The following is a 15,629-nucleotide window of genomic DNA, read 5'->3' on the forward strand; positions in this document are numbered from 1 at the left end:
AGACCAGTCAGCTAATGCCTCACTATGCCAAAAATGTTGTAATTTAATCAATTTACCGGAGAAAATACATCAGAAATACCACAAATGTATTATTACTATAGGCCTACATAGTATTTTGGTAATGTTTTAAAACCTAACAATCAAAACAACTTTACATCATGTCACCTGACAATAAAAAATTAATGGACTACATTGGCCTCTGTTACCAAGCTTTCAGTTAGGTTCCTAAATCCATTACCTTTTTAACATCAACATCGACATTTCATGCTAACCAAATGTAAAACTAACGATTTCTAAGAGTATACTTCTGATAGATAATGCTTAAAAATGTAAAAAAAAAAAAAATTAAATGCTGTTATTTCATTGAAGCAATATTATGTAACTTCTCAAAAAGCCCATTATGGAGCTCCCCCTACAGGCTTGGAGGTAATTTACGGTTAAGACACTGTCGTAAATCTCTTTCTCTTCCTTGCTTCATCAGTCAACGTCTTCTTCTGTTTCTTCGGTGCCTCTGCCATGATGATCGTACTGACAATGTTGCGCTAGCTTAGCCTTATACCTGGGAGCGTGAGAGGGGTCTATTTGTTTTTGCAGTAGGCGTGCCAGAAAGCAAGTCGAAGTACTTCCGCTCAGCTCCCGGGCCGGTCCAGCAAAGTTACATAGCGCAGTTATTCCAACTCTGACCCCCAAAGGGCATAGGAGACAGGCCAATCGCAATATTAAAACTCATTCTAGCCACACAATTTTTTTGAAACTGTTATTTTAAAGGTAGAAATGTTACATAGTATTGCTTTAACTAATATATATATATATATATATATATATATATATATATATATATATATATATATATATAAAAGCCCCCCAAAAAATTACATGTATATATATATATATATATATCTATAAAATATAACTCCAAGGATCCTCACTGTAGTACGAGAAGCCAAGAAAATACCATCTAGAATAACTATATAGCTAGACAATTTCTCCCTAGAGCGCTCAGGTCCAAAGATAACGACTTCAGTTTTGTCTGAATTTAGAAGCAGACAGTTCTGAGTCATCCAGGTCTTTACCAGTTCATTTTTACACCACTCTAGTGTATGGGTGTAAATACCAAAACTAATGATTATGTTTTTAATTTTTAGCGGAAAAAAAAAAAAAAAAAATTGTATAAATAATCTTATTATCCAAAGCAACTGTCAGCAAGCTAAGTAGAAAAAGAACATTGCGAAAGAAAAAAAATTAGCAGAAGACGTCAGCTACAAATACAAAGTTTTATTGAAGAAAAAAAAAAACAGAGGAAGAAGAAAATATACACTGGGAAGTATAAAACCTCTCAGAATATACTATATAAGAAAATATACTACAGACAAAAGAGGTTGATGTGATTAATCTTAGTACTTAATATACGTGTTAACTAACTCACTCCTCTGCTGTACTTTGGACAACGGCTAGTTACTGAACAAAATGTTTTACTCAAACATATTTCTGACATTTAAAAAAAAAAAAAAAACAGAAAAAAATTCCAAGCCAAGTGGAAAGAAATGTACTGTCAGGATAGTGGGTTGAGGGGGAAGGTGGGGAAGGTAGGACACGGATGCAGACTTCAAAAGCAAAAACTGGGTTTTATTATACAAAAACAAAGTAACAACAGAAAGCGCGGCTGAGCCGGATAAAAAAAAAAACTACTGTGGAAACAAAAGGACTTGGCATGGCAAGAATAAATAAATTCTTAACTTAGCAAAGACGTGGAACATGGGATGCAAGGCAGGCAGGCAGGCAGGCCAGGTAGGGTAAGGCAACTTGGGTAAGAATCTCACAAAAGGAACACAAAAGGACTGAGAACTAAATAGGGAGTGAGAGTTATTGGGGACAAGGTGCAGTGAATGAACTAATTAACAGAGTGCAGGGAAAACTAAGACATGAACCGAAACACAAAAACGTGACCTAAAACATAAAACTAAAAACAAGAGTCCATGGGCGTGACATGTACTAAGTGACAGAAAAAAATAGACCGAGATCACATACAGCAGTGACAGATTTGATTTATTTTTGTTTTTATTTAAAACCAAACAAAAATCCCCACTGCATGAGAAACCTACATCAGTGTGTGCTACGATGACAGTATCATGGAGCAATGTTGATTACTACTACTACTAATAATGTTGATGATAATAATGTGTCTTAACTATAACTATAAGTCCATCAAAACTGAAGTTATAAGATGTAATAAATCCAAATGATATTGATCAAAATCACCTACAACCGTGTAAAAGCAACATAAACATGATCTTTTTTAAACGAACTTCCATGACAAATTTTTAAAACACTTAATGATGATTGGTCAAATAATGGTTCGGCTACAATGTCTTGTTGTAGACGTTGTAGCTCTAAAAGAAAAACTTGAGCTTGGCCTTTTATCTATTAAATTATGAAATCAACAACTTTGAACCATGAGCAAAGACTTCTGTGCCCCCAGTGTCATTCCATCTATTCAAGTTAAAAACCACTAAATCCACACAGAGACGCTGGATTTAAAGAACATTTAAAGGTGCATTACATTGACACAAAGGTAAACATGCAGCATTATATTGAAAGCTGGAATGCAGGTGCTTCCGATGTGTGTCCTTAAAAATCCGTTTTAGAGATAACACAGATGTCAGCGTCATCAAAGAGGAGCAGCAGCAGGGTTCACTGCCCTCCAGCTGGAACCTGTTACAGATATTTCATTATGTACAGGAGCTGATAATAGCACCGGTTCCTCTCTATGGCAAGTCAAGCAGGTTATGTTTTCTGTAAAGTTCTTCTGTGATCTGGTACACCTCAGAGATAAGAGGCAGGGCCTCTCCCAGCATGATCACAACCTGCTCGGGGGGGCCCACATTCATCACTTCAAAGAAAGCAAGGCGCCCCGGGAGCACACAGAACGCCATGCCCGCAGCCTTACGGATGAGCCAAGGGTGGTGCTGGGCCAGTGACTCGTTGTACGCCTCGGCGCACATGACAGGTGTCTTGCCGTCCTCCGTGCTGGTGCGGAGGCGCTCCAGGAAGAGCTCCAGCCACCTCAGTGCACGGTGGAGCCGCAGCAAAGTGCGGCAGCCTGACTCTGGATGGCTGCCTCTCTTGGTCAGGTCCACCAGTTCGTTCTCCAGCTCGTATTTGACCATGGCCTGCACAGTGACATACTGAGAGCCGTTCTCTCCACCCAGGTAGCTCACCAGGATCTGGATCTTGTTGACAGCATCCTTAGAAATAAAGCCAAAGACACTCCCCAAGCTGTTCAGAAACCTGGTGGATAAATACACACACTGTGTCAGTTCCTCTATGATGTTTGTTCTGCTGTTACAGCACAGTGTGTTTTCTTCAGAAGAGTAGAGCTCTACATGCCGAAACATTATCATTTCAATTCACAATGAGGAATTCTAAACATTCCCCAGAGGTGTGTACCTTTCAGTATTTTCTATTTAATACCAATTACAATAACGTAAAAAAAAAAAAAGTACACTTCATTTTTTTTTCCCCCCAATCTAAACTTTTATGTGTAAAGAAATTATATTTTAAAAGATCATCTGGTCCTTACCTTAAAATGAGGCAAACACAACCTCACCATTAAAGGACCATTTCGGTCGTTTACAACATCCAGCTGTATTGCCCAATCTACCCATGATTTAGCCATAGCAAAGACGCAAAAAAATGTCGTTGGTAGTTGGTTTGATATTGGATATTCGACAGATATTCACAATAAGGAAATAAGGTGTCTATTTTTTCAAACCAATATCAAACCAACTTCACCACGGTCTGTAGCGGCAGCTGCAGCAGACACATTTCCGGAAAGGTACTGGCTTGATTAAATTCATTCTGGACTCTATATCCGACCACATGAAGACCTCGGGACACTTCGGTTTGGCTTTAGGGACCCTCTACTCACTACCACGTAAGTGTTATGTTGTTTGGAGCTGTAGAAGAGGTATAAAAATAGCGTTTAAAACACAATATAAATTGATGCCCCCGTGGCTATGTTGTCAGTCCGAAATCTCCGTGCAAGCAACACTGTCAGGGTCGGATGACATTTTTTTTGCACATTTGTATCGAACAAACCACAAGACTTCGGGGACATTGGGCCTCATGCAACAACCGTTCGTGCGAACAGATTTGTTAAATTCATTTTTATTTATGTAGCGCCAAATACAACAAATGTCATCTCAAGGCACTTAAATAGTATAGTCCAATTCAAGCCAATTGGAATTCAATTCATTGTAATAATTATATAATTATTATAATTATTTTCAAAATAATCCAATTCATTAATATAGAGCCAATTCAAAAACAATTTCCTAGCTAAGGAAACCAACAGATTGCACCGAAACTTGTCTTCAGTCCAATCTCCCGCCCTGATGCGACTGTGGAAAGGAACGACTCCCTTTTAACAGGAAGAAACCTCTGGCAGAACCAAACTCAGGAAGGGTGCCCATCCGCCTCGACCAGCTAGGCGTTTGAGAAGACAGAAAGGGGGGGAGGGGGGCGGGGGCGGCACTGTAACACCATTCAAAGGATATCTGTTGGGACAGGGAAACACGAGTTAATGACCACAATAATGTCACATATACATAAAGAGAGTAAAGTGAGGAAAGGTGTGACAGATGAGGCCCCCCAGCAGTCTGGGCCTATAGCAGCTTAACTATGGGATGTTTCAGGACCACCTGAGCCATCCCTAACTATAAGCTTTATAAAAAAAGGAAAGTTTTAAGCCTGATCTTAAAAGTGGAAAGGGTGTCTGCTTCCCGGACATTTACTGGCAGCTTATTCCACAAGAGAGGGGCCTGATAACTGAAGGCTCTGCCTCCCATTCTACTTTTAGAAACTCTGGGAACCTCAAGTAAACCTGCAGTTTGGGAACGAAGTGCTCTGTTAGGAAAATATCTTATGAGATCTTTAAGATATGATGGAGCTCGGTCATTAAGAGCTTTATATGTGAGGAGAAGAATCTTAAATTCTATTCTGTATTTAACAGGGAGCCAATGAAGAGAAGCTAAAACTGGAGAAATATGATCTCTCCTGTTAGTTCTCATCAGAACTCTGGCTGCAGCATTTTGGATCAACTGAAGGCTTTTCAGAGAATATGTGGGACAGCCCAATAATAAAGAATTACAGTAGTCCAATCTTGAAGTAACAAATGCATGGACTAGTTTTTCTGCATCACTCTGAGACAAGATGTTCCTGATTTTAACAATATTACGAAGGTGAAAGAAGGCAGTCCTAGAAACCTGTTTTATATGCGAGTCAAATGATAAATTCTGGTCAAAAATAACTCCAAGGCGGGGGTGGTCGGTGGCGTAGTGGGTTAAGCGGCCGCCCCATGTACGCAGGCTACAGTCCTCACTGCAGCTGGCCCCGGTTTGAGTCCCACACCGGACAGCCCTGTGCTGCATGTCTTCCCCATCTCTCTCTGCTCTCTGCCCCCTGCTTCCTGTCTCTCTCCAACTGTCTATCCATTAAAGGCATAAAAAGCCCCCCAAAAAATTATATATATATATATATATATATATATATATATATATATATATATATGTATAAAAATATAACTCCAAGGATCCTCATTGTAGTACGAGAAGCCAAGAAAATACCATCTAGAGTAACTATATAGCTAGACAATTTCTCCCTAGAGCGCTCAGGTCCAAAGATAACGACTTCAGTTTTGTCTGAATTTAGAAGCAGACAGTTCTGAGTCATCCAGATCTTCATGTCTTTAAGACATGCTTGTAGTCTGACCAACCTATTGGGTTCATCTGGTTTTATAGATAAGTACAGCTGAGTATCATCAGCATAGCAATGGAAATTTATGCCATGCTGTCTAATAATGTTACCTAATGGAAGCATGTATAAAGTGAAAAGAATTGGTCCAAGCACAGAACCCTGAGGAACTCCATGACTTACTCTGGTGTGAGGAAGATTCTTCATTTACAAGAACAAACTGAAATCTTTCAGATAAATATCACTTAAACCAGCCTAATGCAGTTCCTTTAATCCCAATAACATGTTCAAGTCTCTTTAATAAGATACTGTGATCGAGCATATTAAATGCAGCACTGAGATCCAACAGGACAAGCACAGACACAAGTCCGATATCAGAGGCTAAGAGGAAATCATTAGTAACTTTCACCAGTGCCGTTTCTGTGCTTTGATGCACTCCGAATCCTGACTGAATCTCTTCAAACAGATTATTTCTGTGTAAATGATCACAAAGTTGAGCTGCAACTATGTTTTCAAGAACTTTAGACATAAAAAGGAGATTGGATATAGGTCTATAATTAGCTAACACTTCTGAATCAAGAGTAGGTTTTTTAAGTAAAGGTTTAATTACAGCAACCTTAAAAGTCTGAGGACAGATTGATCAAATCCAATATGGAAGTGTCAATTAAAGTGATACTCCGGAGTAGATTCAACCTGGGGTCATTTGAACCGTGATATCCAGCCAAGTAGCCCACCCGCAGTTTTTTCGATATTGGCTGAATATCAGCCAAGTTACTGAGTTATCCCGAATAGCTTCGTACAAGGGTTAATGGATCCTGGTCCGTATCTCCAAAATTACCACACTAAAATCACATGCCATGACACCAAACTTCTACAGTAGTACAAATATGGTCTGTACTCACCAAACGATGCATTTGGGAGTTTGAAAATAGTCCAGGAGTTAATTATTATCAACAAAAGCCTGATAGCTTCTCTGCAGCTAAAGCTGCGTCGACGTCACTTCAGAGAGCTGGGAGCTTCAAAATAAGATGAGGGTTGATCTACTACTGTAGACAACAAAGCAAGGCTGCTCAATTTCTCCATTGATAAAATAACTTCACAACTCTACAACATAAAAATTCATAAAAAAAAGCATGTAGAATATAGCATATACTTAGTTGTCTACAGTAGTAGACCAACCCTCATCTTATTTTGAAGCTCCCAGCTCTCTGAAGTGACGTCGACGCAGCTTTAGCTGCAGAGAAGCTATCAGGCTTGTGTTGATAATAATAAACTCCTGGACTATTTTCAAACTTCCAAATGCATCGTTTGTTGAGTACAGACCATATTTGTACTCCTGTAGAAGTTTGGTGTCATGGCATGTGATTTTAGTGTGGTAATTTTGGAGATACGGACCAGGATCCATTAACCCTTGTACGATGCTATTCGGGATAACTCTGTAACTCAGCTGATGTTCAGTCAATATCGAAAAAACTGCGGGTGGGCTACTTAGCTGGATATCACGGTTCAAATGACCCCAGGTTGAATCTACTCCGGAGTATCACTTTAATGGGAAAACCTCCTTGAACAGTCTGGTTGGGATTGGGTCTAAAACACAAGTTGATAGAAGAGACTACTGTATTGCTGTTAGTTCAGAGAGATCAACTGGACAGAAGCCGTCTAAATACAAATCAGGTTCTAAAGATACTTCTAAAGCTGCTGTACTTGATGATACATCACTGATAATAGTGGGAAGGACTCCATCATCCATCTTCTCTCTATTAGAAACAATTTTATTGATCAAGAAGCTCATGAAATCATCACTGCTGAGAGTTAAAGGAATACCTGGCTCAACAGACCTCGAACTCTTAGTCAGCCTGGCTACAGTGCTGAAAAGAAACCTGGGATTGTTCTTATTCTCTTCTATCAATGATGAATAATAAGCAGTTCTAGCTTTACGAAGGGCTTTCTTATACGTTATTAAACTATCTTTCCAGACTAATTGAGACTCTTCTACATTAGAAGAACACCACTGTCTCTCCAGCTTTTTTGCAGTCTGCTTTAAAGCACGCAGCTGGGAATTATACCAAGGAGCCAACCTCTTCTGACTGATTATCTTCCTTTTCAGAGGGGCAACATTGTCCAGTGCTGTATGCATTGAAACAATAGTGCTGTCAACAAGAGAGTCAAGTGTTGCTGGAGTAAAATTTAGGTAGTCGTGGTCTGTCATATCTGCACATGGCAGTAAAGAAAAGGATGATGGAATTAATTCTTTAAATCTGGTTACAACATCCTCCGATAGACACCTTCTATATGTAAATTTCTTCTCAGAAACTGAAAAGTCAAGTAATGTAAACTCAAAGGTTATCAGAAAATGGTCAGATAAGACAGGGTTATGAGGGAAGATTAACTGTTCACTCTCAATGCCATAAGTCAGCACAAGATCAAGGGTGTGATTAAGGCAGTGAGTCGGTCTGTGAACACTGAGAAAATCCAATCTAATATAGAATTAAAGTTCATATTCAGGCTGTCATTTTCAACATCTACATGAATATTAAAGTCACCCACTACAATGACTTTATCTGTACTCAGCACTAACTGGGATAAAAACTCTGAGAATTCAGACAGAAACTCAGAATAAGGGCCAGGTGGACGATACACAACAACAAACACAAGAGGTTTCTGTGATTTCCACTTTGGGTGGGAAAAACTGAGAATCAGAGATTCAAAAGAGCTAAAACTAATCTTGGGTCTGGGACTGATTAGTAACCCTGATCTGAAGATAGCTGCCACTCCTCCTCCTCTGCCTGTGGTTCGAGGAACGTGAACATTTAAACAGTCACAGGGAGTTGCCTCATTAATGCTAACATGATCCTCCTGCTGCAGCCAGGTTTCTGTAAGACAAAATATATCAATATGATGATCACAAATCAACTCATTCACCAACAGAGACTTTGAAAGGAGAGATCTGATATTCAGCAAACCACATTTAATAGTTTGATGTTTTTGTTTTCATTTTTTTTTTTTTGCACAAGAGGATTTGCTCCTTTTGTGTTAATTGATGGGGGGGGGGGTAGCAGCTGGGGTCCAGAGAAAACTACGGAGTCCGATATTGTTTTGGCAAAATTACACAACGATACAACATTAATTTTAGTGACCTCCGATGGTCGCTGGTGTCTCTAATGCCATGTTTCTGACCATAGAGCTGCCAATTACCAGGGTTTTGTCTTCAGTGGGTGTGTCGCTGAGTGGGGAAAATCTATTTGAAGCGTGGACAGGGTGATGGTTAACCACGGGCTTGACTTTAGAGCTATGCCTCTTCCTGACAGTCACCCAGCCACCCTGTGATCCCGGCTGCTCGGGTTCTGCTTGGGGGCGGCTAATGAAGCTAGCTACGCTAGGTGGCTCCATACTGGCTAAAGGGACCTGGCTCACTATCAGTTGATTTTCAACAGTGCAGAGCCGAGCTTCCAATTCAGATAACCTCGCCTCCAAAACTACAAAAAGACTACATTTGTTACATGTACCATTATCGCTAAAGGAGGCAGAGAAGTAACTAAACATCTGACAAACAGAGCAGGTGAAAGCAGGAGATTGAGGGAGAGAACTGGTAGCCATGCTAAGCTAGAGAACCAGACACACCGCTAAAAAGAGAGAATAAAGATTAAAGATCTGTAGGAGTGTGTTAGAACAGAACGGTAAGCTATAGAGTTAACTATGCAAAATTGTGTAAGTTATGGGTAGAAATAAAGTGATTATCAGTAGTCCAAGAGGAGCAAGAAATTCCACAGTACACAAGCAAGGTAACAGGAAGAGATGCAATACGTCTACCGCAAAGAAAAGCCTTGGCCACCGCCACTTAAGAACACGACTTGTTCTAACGTCGTGCGTACGAGTGATTTAAGAGAATTTGCGCAATCACCAGTTTTTTCGTAATTTAAGTTTTCTTTTAGGTACAAACAGAATTTTACGAGTGATCCAGACCTGTCGTAGGGGTTTTGTAAAATAGTTTGCTGTTATTCAAATCAAGTTTGCTTGACTAGTTTTCAGGAATCCAAATTAAAGCAGACTAGTTTTCAGGAATCCAAATTAAAGCAGTATTGCCTATTGACTTTGACCTTTTTGAAGTGTTTAAAATCACTTTTTGAAGTATAAGAATTAGAGTTAATAGACTTCAATGTTGCTGCTTTGAGGGGATCGCAAATTTGTTTTGTGTAACATGGAACTTTGTGTTGTTTTGCAGCGTTAACAATCTATCTTGGCTTCCCTTGACTTAAACCAAAGCTGTGCTGCAAAGCTCTGACATTTGAGTATTCATACTTTTGAAGGATTCTGTGTATAAACATTTAATCACAAATAAAAGTCCTGCAATAAAGTCATACTTCAATATCAATGGAGAAAGTATTTTCAGGAATGTGTACTTTAATAAGTATTCAGTCCCTTGTCTGATGGCACTGATGAGAAATGTGTAAGCGGTGATGCAACAGAGTTCTTCTGGCTGGCTAAGCTGGAGTCAGTATTAATCCTTTAAAGTTCAGTCTATAGTCAAGCCTAAGGGATCAGATAAATCTCATTCTTTTCTTTTTTTCTTTTTATGTGTAAATATATATATATATATATATATATATATATATATATAAAAATTACTGCATCTAATGTTGCATCCAGAATTTGTACTGTTGTCAGTGTGCCTAGGTTTCCCTTTGAAAAATTGGTTACAAACATCAGTACCTGAGTTGTAAAAGACAAGTAGACAAGAAAATTAAATAAAAACCTGTTTTGCCCACAATTATGCACAATATAAACCCATTAAGAAACAGCTGCTTAATTTAATTTGACTCTAGAATGCTTCAGGATACAGAGGAGTTTATGGTGGACTCAATGACAACAAAACAAGCCCAAATCATCAGCCCTCCACCACCGTGCTTGATAGTTGGTATGAGTTGTCGGTGCTGATATGCTGTGTATGTTTTTCTCTAAACGTGCTGCTGTGCATTATGGTCAAACATTTCACTTTGGTCTCGTCTGTCCAAAGTACATTGGGCCTCATGCAAGAACATTTTTGTATTTTTATTCTAAATTTCTCACTTTTTTTTTTGTATGAAAGTCTCGTACAATCATGCCAACACGTCAGATTCAATAAACGCTCTTAACTTCGGAAAAAGTGTGTAAATGAAATGATGAATGCCACCTGTGCGTATTTAAGTGCACGTGAACGAGGACGGTAAATTTGCATACTCCAAGCCCAAAATAATACCATATAAGGCTACGCTTCCTCTCTCCTGTGCCAGGAAGTGTTGAGTGTTGAGTCATGAGAATGGCATCAAGGCACAAAAACAACTTCTTTACAGGCTCTGAGATTGAAGTTCTGCTTTCAGAGATCCAAAAAGGAAAATGTCATTTTTAGCAGTGTCAGTAGTGAAATTATGGGACCTGCTAAAGCAAAGAAGTGGAAACCAATTACAAGTTCTGTTAATTCCATGTCACCTGTAGTTCGTAATGTCCCCGAAATATAGAAGAATGGTTTGATATGAAAATGGCTTAAAAAAAAAAATCTCTCGCCATGGCCAGGTGCTCAATGACTGCAACTAAAGCCGTGTAATCAGTTGTTGCCTCATGATGGCACTTTGATGGGGCGATCCATGAGAGGTGTCTTCTGGCATGTAGTCTGCTGGCTGGTTCAGGTAGTAGGACACCCTCGTTCATGGCAATATTGTGCAAAACGCAGCATGTCGGAAAAATCTGGCATGCCTTCTCTTTGCTATAGAGCAGTTTTACCCCCCGCTGTATCGAGACACATCCACCTGGCCTTCCTTCTGTACTTCCCTCTATGCCTGCACTCTATCTCTACACTGTCACCCCTATCACCTCTGACAGAGTCTGAATTGGGCTTTCCTTCCACGTAGCTTATTGTTAGCTGTAATGTTATATCCTCATTTGTAAGTCACTTTGGTTAAAAGCGTCTGCTAAATTCATTAACAAAAACACTAGTGTGCTCCACAAACGGGCCCTTTGCGTACATGTGTGCAGTCTATTGCTCCGATTATGTTTGGCAGTCCAGCCATGGCATGGACGTCCCTCTTAATTTGTACTTAATCGACAGTAGTGTATGGGAATTTCATGGGTGATAAACTGATGAAAGTTTTAATGACCAAGGGGAGTGCACGACTCAGAGGACCTGGACACATCCGATTTGTCTCAAATCTCCCTCTGAAAGGTTTCCGTGGCCAAAAATCCAAGGGTGATGAGGACCTGGACGTGTGTTGGAATTGGGTTTGATCAGCATCTTTCTCTCTGGAGTTGTGGCTCCATCAAGCTGCATATTTGCAGCAGCACAGTCCTTGGCAATCTAAATCTTGATGTCAGCCATTCGTCTGTCTCCGCAAGGATATCTGCACGTTCTCAGAACACACGCTCTCTTCCAAGAGCCTGACGCACTAATGCTAACGCAGAGTCAAACCTTGAAGTAACCTTCAATTAGTGCATAATTTAAGTCAAACAGAATAATGTCTACATAATTATGGGGTACAATGTATATATTTATTTATGATTGCTTCAAAGTAATGAAATATACAATCCAAATCTTAATGCGCTCATAGGGGGAGTTTCAACACATTTTTAGAAAGAAGAGCAACACCGCTGCAGCAGCAAAAGAGAGGGAGACCAGGGAGAACATTGCTGATCGGATCAATGTGTAAGTTTAAATGTAGTCCTTTGCAATCACAATAATATTACAGGGGAAAACTGCTTGAATGGTAGCCTATTAATTTATTTCATTTAGGTGCAATCCCACGGGGGAGAAGCGCACTTGGCAGCAGTTTAAGATGAAATATAAAAACATTGTTCAAACAGGTGAGACCTCAGTATGGAGGTACCTCATTTTGATCACATTTTACAATGTAAAGTAAATATTAAGTGGCTACTTGACTGTGCAGTTGTTTTTATCCCCAACATATTTGCTGTTTTCACACACATACATGTCTTCTCATCTATATCCTGTTCTGATAAAGCCTCTCTTGACATGAAACTGTATGACATCCCATATTAGCAATATAATCTATGAACATTTTCTTATCCCCTGCTGCGTACTGCGAGTCCAGTTCCAGCCTCGTTTTGGCGTTGTCAAAAGTAGTGTGCCTAGTTGGCTGGGGCTACAAAAATAAAGCGTTTTGCTTCTCAAAACAATATGCGTTCAAAAGAGTAATACATTTGCATCACAAAATCGTTCTGCAGGAAAAAGTCAGACCTCACAATCGCTTGGCGCCATTTTCTCTCCCTTCGTATCACTGCGTGCTGCCACCTGCCGACAGCCGAGCCTGTTACGGTGTTTACTGCTCGGAAGCAGGGGACTGCTCGGTCTGCACATGTAGATGTGTACAAAAAAAAAAAATACAAAAAAAAAGAAAACCCTTTAAGGCCATTTAAGAGTGGAACTACCCACTAAGGAATAGCCATGAGAACTATGGCTTCAAGAGATTATTCTACATATCTTTGCTTTGCTTAAACCACTCGGAGAGGAAAGAGAAGACCAGCATGCTCTCCCTCTTGTAATGGACACCTTAGTCAAAACTGGTGGTCGAGCGCCGCAGCCCTCTATTTCATCTTGCTCCATTTAATCCGAATCAGGTGTGTTGAAGCGGGGAAAACATAAAACCTCAAGCGACCCTCAAGTACTGGAGTTTGACATCCCTGCCTTAGTCATTAAACCTGAAGAGCAAGCTGCTTTGAAAAGGTCAATGTCAAATGATATTAAAGGTGGTCATTTTGAAGAAACAGAGACCCAACGTCAGTAACATTGAACTTTAGATTCTACTTCAGAATGTACGTTGTTGGAAAAATATCATGAATTTATATTATGAGAAAAGCAAGTACGGTACCATGTGTGAGAATGTTTTTATGTTGCATGGTCAAGGCACACTGTGTTCTGGAGAAGGCCACCCATCCATCTTATTTTAGCTTCTGCCTAAACTTTGCTTTACTGAATGTCTCATAACCTTGTGTGGCTAGTGATCTCATAGTAGAAGACATATATTGCGATAGTATCTTTTTTTTTTTTTTTTTTTTAAACTCAACTCTGGGTCAGCTTTCTACGGAAGAGTATTAGGGCCAGGCATAAGAAAAAAAATATTTAAATTTTGCCTGTCGAGAATAAAGACGAAATGTCGGGAATAAAGTCGAAATGACGAAAATAAAGTAATGAGATGATTCTCGAAAATTCGACTTTTATTCTCGACAGGCAAAATATTATTATTTTTTCTTATGCCTGGCCCTAATACTCTTCCGTAGCTTTTTGATGTGTTGTGTACACTTGTCTCCTTGCTGCAAGAATAAATGTTTTGTCAATTGACTCTGATCCTCATAAAGAGAGAATTTTCTTGACACACGTTTTTTGCATTATCTGACAATCATGTATGACAAAAAAAAAATGTACATAAACTGCGCAGCAAAACTAGAATTGTTTTACCTTTATTCGCACTTTTGGAAGTTACTGTAGAAACATTATTTATTCTTTACTATATTACACTTTTACTTACTGAATAGGTTTACCGATTACTGTGTTTGCGCAACAAATGCCAGAACATTTTACCCTAAATCACTTACTTCACGAGGCCGCGCCAACCAGCGACGTAGTGTTCAAGATAGACTTCTTTGTTTTCCGACAGACACAGCTTAAACGTGTCGAGCACCTCCTGTAAGCAGAATCTCTGGTTCTCTGAAGCCTCGGAACCAGCCATGGTTCTCTATAAGGAAGTGCTGTCGATGAAAGCAAAGAGACAACATGTGAATGAGAACATGTGTTTAATAGCGACCAGCAAGTTAGAAGCGGGAACAGATGGAAGTTCTCCTGAAAACAATCACGGAATAACGCATTACCTGCAAATTAAAGGAAAAGGAAAAGGGAGCATTACTGTAGTTCAACACCGAGAAACGTCAGGTCATTCCTCCTTTAATCCTCTACTGCGCAAACTCCGACCAGATATTACAGGAAATTGAATAAAACACCTTCAAAGTAAAAGCACTGGAAATGTTTAATAACAGCTGATATCAAGTCAACTCAAATGCTGATACGTATTGTTGTAAAATAAGTTGGAAAGCAGTCTGCGGCAGTTGATTAAATTGGAACACTCTCAAAGCTAAATCAGGTAATATATATATATATATATATATGTATATCCGTATCTCCATAGAAAGATATTGTGTGTGTGTGTGTGTGTGTGTTATAGTGACAGCACAATGGTGTGATGGTCAGAACTACTGCCTCCGGGCGGGGCGACCATGCCCAACCCGGCGGGTCCCCCTGGTGGCAGATAGGGGGATCGGCCGTCAGATATGAGGGTGATTTACGATATAAGGACGGTCCTTATATATAGAAAAAAAGAAACGGTCCTTAAAGGACCGTTTCTTTTTTTCTTTTTTTTCATAAGGACCGTTTCTCAATATGCTTACTTGTCTGTACTTGCGTACTCGTGTACTTCTGAAACGTCATCACCGAGGGACCAAGTACAATTCAAGGGGCATCCAGACAAGTACGCTCCTGACATTCCCGGATGTGTGCTTGCTCCAGTCGAAAGCCCAAGTAATGCCTGGCATAAAGGCTGATTCAGGCTGATACACTCCAGCCTCCCCGCAACCCTGAACTGGATAAATCAGCAATTGGAAACAGATAGACTGATGTTTAATCTTTGAAATGTTGAAACACTGATGTCCTATTTGAGGAAGTAAGTAAGTAAGTAAGTCAAATTTATTTATATAGCCCCTTTCTCAGACAGCAGTCACAAAGTGCTTCACAGGAGGGGCATCAGTGAGTACAATATGGGCATTTAAAAATACATTGCAACAACATTCAGTAAATATCAGTTTTAGCAGTCTGGGGGAACCTTGGGCTAGAATGCTTGTTT

General features: G+C 39.7%; 1 protein-coding gene across 2 annotated transcripts; it reads right to left on the bottom strand.

Annotated features, from left to right (window-relative positions):
• Positions 1 to 1,605: 1,605 nt before the first annotated feature.
• Positions 1,606 to 14,687, bottom strand: cptp (ceramide-1-phosphate transfer protein). 2 transcript variants are annotated; one of them, XM_075475239.1, is made up of 3 exons: positions 14,640 to 14,687; positions 14,332 to 14,484; positions 1,606 to 3,288 (listed from the first exon to the last, which is right to left on the bottom strand). In XM_075475239.1, the coding sequence occupies exons 2-3, from the start codon at positions 14,463 to 14,465 to the stop codon at positions 2,766 to 2,768; spliced, it is 657 nt and encodes a 218-aa protein (XP_075331354.1). In that variant the 5' UTR covers positions 14,466 to 14,484; positions 14,640 to 14,687; the 3' UTR covers positions 1,606 to 2,765. The 2 variants fall into 2 exon arrangements, with proteins under 2 accessions (XP_075331354.1, XP_075331353.1); XM_075475238.1 differs by having other exon boundaries at positions 14,605 to 14,686.
• Positions 14,688 to 15,629: the final 942 nt, after the last annotated feature.

This window comes from Odontesthes bonariensis, chromosome 10 (genome assembly GCF_027942865.1).
Source record: "Odontesthes bonariensis isolate fOdoBon6 chromosome 10, fOdoBon6.hap1, whole genome shotgun sequence".
NCBI classification, from domain to species: Eukaryota; Metazoa; Chordata; class Actinopteri; order Atheriniformes; family Atherinopsidae; genus Odontesthes; species Odontesthes bonariensis.

What these genes read in the sequence shown, in the direction of transcription:
- cptp (XM_075475239.1), bottom strand. Translation starts at nt 14,465, where the DNA reads ATGGCTGGTTCCGAGGCTTCAGAGAACCAGAGATTCTGCTTACAGGAG. An exon ending in GGTTGGCGCGGCCTCGTGAA is followed by an intron (nt 3,289 to 14,331) that starts GTAAGTGATTTA and finishes TTTATCCACCAG; the next exon opens with GTTTCTGAACAGCTTGGGGA.